This window comes from Vidua macroura, chromosome 18, assembly GCF_024509145.1.
Source record: "Vidua macroura isolate BioBank_ID:100142 chromosome 18, ASM2450914v1, whole genome shotgun sequence".
Classification (NCBI taxonomy): domain Eukaryota; kingdom Metazoa; phylum Chordata; class Aves; order Passeriformes; family Viduidae; genus Vidua; species Vidua macroura.
The window spans coordinates 10,415,173-10,421,934 of NC_071588.1; the positions used below are offsets into that span (position 1 = coordinate 10,415,173).

General features: G+C 61.2%; 1 protein-coding gene across 2 annotated transcripts; it reads left to right on the forward strand.

Moving 5' to 3' along the window:
* The first annotated feature begins 2,018 nt into the window (after nucleotides 1–2,018).
* HSPB8 (heat shock protein family B (small) member 8) lies at nucleotides 2,019–5,654 on the forward strand. Of its 2 annotated transcripts, XM_053993905.1 has the most exons (4): nucleotides 2,019–2,095; nucleotides 2,186–2,855; nucleotides 3,910–3,973; nucleotides 4,893–5,654. In XM_053993905.1, the coding sequence occupies exons 2-4, from the start codon at nucleotides 2,477–2,479 to the stop codon at nucleotides 5,050–5,052; spliced, it is 603 nt and encodes a 200-aa protein (XP_053849880.1). In that variant the 5' UTR covers nucleotides 2,019–2,095; nucleotides 2,186–2,476; the 3' UTR covers nucleotides 5,053–5,654. The 2 variants fall into 2 exon arrangements, with proteins under 2 accessions (XP_053849880.1, XP_053849879.1); XM_053993904.1 differs by having other exon boundaries at nucleotides 2,030–2,855.
* Nucleotides 5,655–6,762: the final 1,108 nt, after the last annotated feature.

The following is a 6,762-nucleotide window of genomic DNA, read 5'->3' on the forward strand; positions in this document are numbered from 1 at the left end:
TGCCATTGTCACCTCCTCGGCAGGAGCCAGGGGCAATGGGGACTCTCCAGCACCCTGGAAGCCCCCCAGGGGAGCAGCAGCCCTGGGCCATGTCCCCATGCTCCTCATCAGGGCTCAGATGGGCACCCAGGAAAGGTCTGGGTGTGGCACAGGGGGATCGTGGGGACACGGGGCAGCATCCCCAGGTCACTCGGAGGAGAAGGGGGCCTGCAAGGGCACTTCATGTTTCCCAGAGCTGATGTCGTGGGGTGGCTCGGCGGTGGGAGGCAGCCGGGAGGATTGGAATGACAACAGGAGCTAAATTGGGATGGCCCAGAGAGGGTGAGAGCAGGCGGGAGGAGGGGACGTGTGACTAATGGGGATGAACGAGGCGACAGAAAGAATTCCTGGCCGGGGAGGGAGGATGGCCTGGAGCTATGTGGGAAACGTGGGATGGGGGATGTTATGAGGCTCCTGGAAACACGGCAGGATCGTGGGACTGCCTGAAACCTCCTGGGGGCTTGTCCCTCTCACCCCGTGCGCTGCTGTTTGCCCAAGGGGGTGGCAGAGCTGGGTGCTGGGGCAATCCTGCTCCTCAGCCAAGCTGAGATGTGCCCAGCTCAGCTCAGGCTGTGTGTGGCAGTGACCCCCAGGACTGTCGCTGTACTGTCACCCACGGGCACCAGGAGCCCCCAGCCAGGCAGAGGCAGCCATGTCGGACAAGGGAATGGAGGGGGATGCTCAGTCCCTCCACCAGCAGCTGCCTCCCCACACCAGGAGTACTCAGCTGGCACCTGGGACCTCCTCGGGCACCTCCAGGCATCCCTTCCGACCCCAGGGAGACCCCTGTGATGCCCAGGTGTCTCCGTGCATGGGGGGCAGCCCTGCCCTAGCCAAGGAGAGGCAGCTCCCCGTCCCCAGTGATGCTGCCGTGATTAATGCCGTAGAGCGACCAGCGGCTGCATCCCTGTGCTGCATTAAAGCCTTCCTGCTGCAATTACTTCCACAGAGTCCATTAGAAAAATTGCAGATGCTGGAGAGAAGGAGCATGATGCAGAGCCAGGATGCGGCATGAGGAAGTGGCTCCGTAGCCAACGTCACCCTCATTGATGACATCCCATCCTCCAGCACAGCCCGCTGCCCACCGGAGCCGTGCCTGGATCGCCTCCATGGGGACCCCGTCCCTGCCAGCCGTACCCCCGCCTGTGGCCGGGCTCGGGGCCGTGTCTCCCGGGTGGGTGCTCGCTGGGAGCTCCCCCTCCAGTGCTGCTGCCGCGCCCCATCCCACAGCTCGCAGCTCGCTCCCGCCGCTGCCCTGTAATTACGGGCCCGGCCGCGGCTGTGATTAACGCCTCGCCCTGCCCGCACCGCGATTGCGGCAGGGCCGGGCCATGCGCTGGGGCCAGGAGGAGGAGGAGGAGGAGGAGGAGGAGGCAGGTGCTGAGCAGCGCCGTGAGCGCCCTGTCCTGCCTGCTGCCCGGGGTCCCTCTCTTTTCTGCAGTTAGGGGATGTTTCTCCGGGCCCAGCTGGTGAGGATGGCCAAAGAAGCAGTGCTGGAGAGGCTCATTTGTCCCCCTGCCCCACACGGCCCAAACAGCCACCCCCGGGGTCCCAGTGCGCGGGGGGTGCCCCCAGTGACCCATTTCCCGGCACAGTGGTGCTCGGTGCCGTGGGGACACGTGCCTTTACAGTGAGGGGAGCAGCTTGCTCAGCCCCACCGCGGTATTTTTAACAGGTGACACCGGGGTGAAAGCAGCCGGCCCCGAGTGAGCTTGGGGGCTATTTTGGGCGGGCAGAGCAGCAGGAGGGGGCGGCAGGGGCTGGGGCAGCTGCCGAAGCGCCGTGGCCCCGTGGCAGCCGGGATCCTCGGGCCAGCAGGAGAGGTCAGCTGCCACTGCCCAAATTCTCCACGGCTGTTTCATCCTCTCCAAAATACTCGGCTGACAGGGCAGGACTTGCAAAACACACACCCCCCTCCTCCGAAATCCATATAAATAGTACTCGCCCAACGGCTGGAAGGTTAGAGAAGTTTCTGGGCTCCAGGCTCAGGCATTTATTGCAGCTCTCACCCAGGAGCAGCAGGGAAAGTTGCACATAAAGTGCTGGAGAGTGAGAAGTGAGAGAGAAGCTTTTTAATCTCAGGATATTTGGGTTTATTATTTTTTTTTCTCTCTCCTGACAAGAAGTTTTATTTTCCTCTCCCCAGTCCTGGGATCGCAGCCAGACAGGAAGCGTTTTCTAGCGGCCAGAGAGCTCCCTCCGTCCTTCCTGCGCTCCTCCAGCTCCCGGTGATTCAGCCTGAATTGATTTTCTCGTCGTCCTTCACCTGGTGCCGGGCAGGAGGGACCGTCCCCGCGCACCCACGTCCCACCCGGGGTGGATGCGTCTCCTCCGGGACAGGCTCCCGGGGGAAGTTTGCAGCCAGGAGCAGCCGCACAGAGGCTGAGGCTCCGTTGGAGAGCCCCGGGGACACGCTCAGACCCCTCCGAAGGAAGCCATGGCCGATAGCCAGATGCCCTTCTCCTGCCATTATCCCGGCAGGCGCAGCCTCCGCGACCCTTTCCGGGAGCCCGGCCTGACCTCGCGCCTGCTGGACGATGACTTCGGCTTGTCGCCCTTCCCCGGGGATCTGACGGCGGACTGGCCCGACTGGGCTCGGCCCCGGCTCACCACCACCTGGCCGGGCCCCCTGCGCGCCGGCCTCGGCCGCTCCCCCCCCATGGCCCCCGCCTACGGCGCCCACTTCGGGGGGTACCCCGAGAGCCGCAGCCCCGCGCCCTTCCCCCGCGAGCCCTGGAAGGTGTGTGTCAACGTGCACAGCTTCAAACCCGAGGAGCTGACGGTCAAAACCAAGGATGGCTACGTCGAGGTGTCAGGTGAGAGCCAAGGCACCGGGGAGGTGGCACTGCCAGTTCAAGGAATTGCTGCAAAATGCCAAAATCGCCTTTGTTTTAAGGCGGCGGCAGAACCCCTCCGCTTGGGAGCAGGGGAGGGCTGCAGCAGGGCTTTAGGGCATCTCCAGAGGCAGATTGTGTGTCACGGGGGGATCTGGCTCACAAGCCGTGGTGATTTGCTGCCAAAATGAGAAAGGATACGTGTCCTTTGGGGTAAATCTCCCTGCTTTATGCCCTGGCTGGCAGCACCCTGCAGCGAGCGGCCAAGAGGGGCCCCAGCTCTGCTCGGTTAATTATAGCCAGGGTGAGGTCGGCACGGAGGGAGATTCCCTTTAAAGGGGCCGAGGGAGAGGCTGGGAAGAAAGGAGCAGCTGCTCACAGCCCCCAGCCCAGCCCGGCTCTGAGTCGGTCAGAAACACGTCCCTGAAAAGTGAATTAATGTCGGGAACAGTGTGTGTGGGGTTCAGCACTTCTGGGGTGCCCACGACTGCCCTCAGTGTCCCATCAGCCTGGCACTGACATTCCCCATTGTGCCTTGGTCCTCTGGTTGGGATCACCAGGGGTGGCTGGGGGCTGCCACCTAACACAGCCCTGAGTGTTTATTTCATGCTCACTGCAGCACAGGGGGAAAGCCACAGGTTGCGGGGGAGGGGTCCAGGTAGCCTCTGGCTGATGCTCCAGGTACAGGGACCCCCAGCCTGACAGAGAGGTGGAAAGGAACCCATCCTGGGAATTGAGGCCAAGGGGGATGCTGCCACCTACAATGGTTTTATTATTTGTTTATTTTCTTAAGCCCCAGCTCTTGGCAGCCTGTGAGACCCTGGTTTTGCACTGGAAATGTGGCTGGGCTGTGTCTAGCGTCTCTTTCTCCACATGGAGAGGCTTCCTGAGCCCTCCCCAGAGAAAGAGTTTGCACCAGGGCAGAGAAACAGCTGCTCGGAAAACTTTCCTGTTTGGTTTAGTTGTTATTGTTTGTTGGGGAAAAAAAATAATCCTCCGGTAAGATGCTGATGTGGGGTGTTGGCTTTCCCTGCAGGCAAACACGAGGAGCAGCAGGTGGAAGGAGGGATCGTCTCCAAGAACTTCACCAAGAAAATCCAGTAGGTACCGGTCGGCCTGGCCGAGCTCTGCCAGTCCCCGCTCCCCAGCTCACACAAGCAGGGACTGTTTCCACCCCAAAATCTGCCCTTCTGCTGCACGTGCCTGGCCGGGCCGGGCCACAGAGTGATTTCCCAAGGGAAGGAAAGGAGGACGAGGCCTTTTTTGAGGCGCTCTGTCAGTCTCCTGCACGCCCGGGGCTGCGGCCGGGGCCGCCGGGGGTGCGGGGAGGAGGCGTCCCCGGGGAGCAGCGGGGCACGGCGGGCGGGCTCCGCCGCCAGCCCCGGAGCACATCCCTGCGTATCCCCGCATCTCCATGATGTCAGTGAGATCGCTATCGCGTTGACTCACCCGTGGCTCGCTTTGGCAACAACAACCGCAAAGGCGAGCCCCGACCGACGTGGGGGGCAGATCCCACCCGCGGGGCTCGCACGGTTAACAGGGAAAAGCATCAAAGCCCAGGGCATGGGAAGGGTTTCCTCGGCTGGCAGCAGCTCAGCTTTGCTTTTCCACCCTGAGGGAGCCCTGTGCATCCCGAACTCCCACGGGAACGCTGGGGCGAGCACCGCTCGCTCCTGCTCGGCGCTCGGGCTCCTTTTACGGGCAAGGCTGGCGGCTGACGTGGGCTGCGCACGGCCGGGATTTACTCCTGCTCCGCGCGGCACAAGCGGCGCTGACATCCCGTCAAACACATCTGCCGGGGAGATTAAACAGAGCTCCCGCGGGGGCCAGGCCGGCCAGGAGCCCGCTCTAAATATCCCCCGCACATTCCCAGGCGCTCCAGTAATAACAGAGGCTTTGCCGGGGCGCCGGGGCTGCTGCCTCGGCACCGCTGGGTCCCCGCGTGCTGGGGGTCCGGGGGTCGGGATCCACCGGGGATGCAGCATCCTAACCCATCGCCTCTTTCCTGCCCCTCTGCAGGCTGCCCTACGAGGTGGATCCCATCACGGTGTTTGCCTCCTTGTCCCCGGAGGGGCTGCTGATCATCGAGGCGCCCCAGATCCCCCCCTACCAGCAGTACGGCGAGGGCAGCAGCGGCAGCGAGATCCCCGTCGAGAGCCAGGAGGCCACCTGCACCTGAGCAGCCACCCGCGGCCCTCCCGCGCCCCGGCACCCCCGCCCCTTGTCCCCTTCCCCCGCTCCCCGGTCCCCTGCGGCGCGGCGTCCTGACAGCCTCGGGCAAGGGTGACGGGTGCCGCTCGCAGGGATGGCAGCACCCGCCACCCCAGCTGAGAGCCGGGGCACGCACCGGGTGCCAGCCACCGTCCCTGAGGGCTTCTAGCGGCCTGAGGTGCCGGTAGAGATTTTTGTGCCCACGGGGCCAAGCAGAAAGGATGCTCCTCCTTATGGTTATTGTTTGTTCCGAGTCGCTCGGATGGGATATTTATAACAATAGCAAAAAAAGGGCCTGGTTTTTTTCTTTAAAATTGACATGGAAACCCGTAGCTCTGTGTCTTTCCTCCTCCATGAGTTGTTTTTTTTTCTTTTTTAAACTACATCTCTGCGAAGGACACGCGTCCGGCGGCGGAGCTTGATGGCGTGGCCTCCATCCTGAGAAATGGTCTGCGTGCTTTGAACGTTGGTTTGGGGTTTTGGTGTTGGTTTATTTTTTTCCTTATTTCCAAAGAGAATTTGTGCTTTTACTTGTCAGACCTGAGGAATAAAACCCAGTTGATGTTCTTAGCCTCTGCTTGTCTCGGCTGAGCTGGTGAGGTGGCTGTAGGGCTGCGGGAGGGTGGTGGGGACGAGGGGAATGTCACTGTGTGCCACCTCCCAGCTTGGCACAGGTCATCCTCATGAGGGCAAGGACAAGAGAGATGTGTGGGATGCCTGCACTGATGGGGGAATTCCAAGTCCCAGCTGACACTGTACTGGGGAGGCATCAGGCTTGGCAAGGACCATGGGCTCATCCTGGCCTAGCCCCTGAGGGGGTTGAAAATGTTCTTCCTGCTTGGGGATGCTAAACCAGGCTGTGAGTAGGGGAAGCTGGGTTTTCCCCATCCCCACTTCCATCTCACCATGCCAGGTCCCCACCTGCAGCTCCACAGGGAAGCACTTCCCAGTAGAATGGCAAATGGTGTCTGCTGGGTTCTGGGCACAGCCTTAAAACCATTCCTATTTGCCAACCCACTGCAGTGCCTGGGCTTAGCAAAGCCGAGCTGTCGATGGGAGGCAGGAAATTTTCCATCGATCTGTGCAGCACCTGGGCCAGGCACCCAGTTTTCCATGTTACCAGGACCTCAGAGTTAAAAATACAGCCTCACGTGTTCTGCTCTGGCTCATTTGGGATGTGGTTACCAACAACACCCACCACGCGCTGTAAAGCCTGGCCCAGCACCGCGTGCCACGAAGGCACCCGCGTTCCAGGTCATGGAGGGGAACCTGGGCACTCTCACCCAGTTGTGCAGATTATATTTAACTTCCAGCAGTTGTTCCAGAGCTGGGACCCCCCAACGGTGCAGAGCACAGCCAGCCCCAAGCTCAGCCTCTCTGGCCCTGCCAGGCATGGCTGTGAGCACAGCAATTTTTATGAATAAAATACAATCCCCGAAATGTGATACTGACACCGGCATGGAACGCTAAAAAGTCATGAGTCACAGCTCCAGCCCTGTGTCCTTGTGCCACTTGGAGCTGTCAGGCCCTGTGGGTGACACCTCTCCAGCACAAATTGTCCTTCCTCTTCCTCACCCCTTCAAAGAGTTATTTTTATCAGACTTTTGATAAAATATCCCCAGACCCAACCTCAATTTTTCCCCTTTCATAGAAGGACCCCGGGAGTACCTGGGGACAC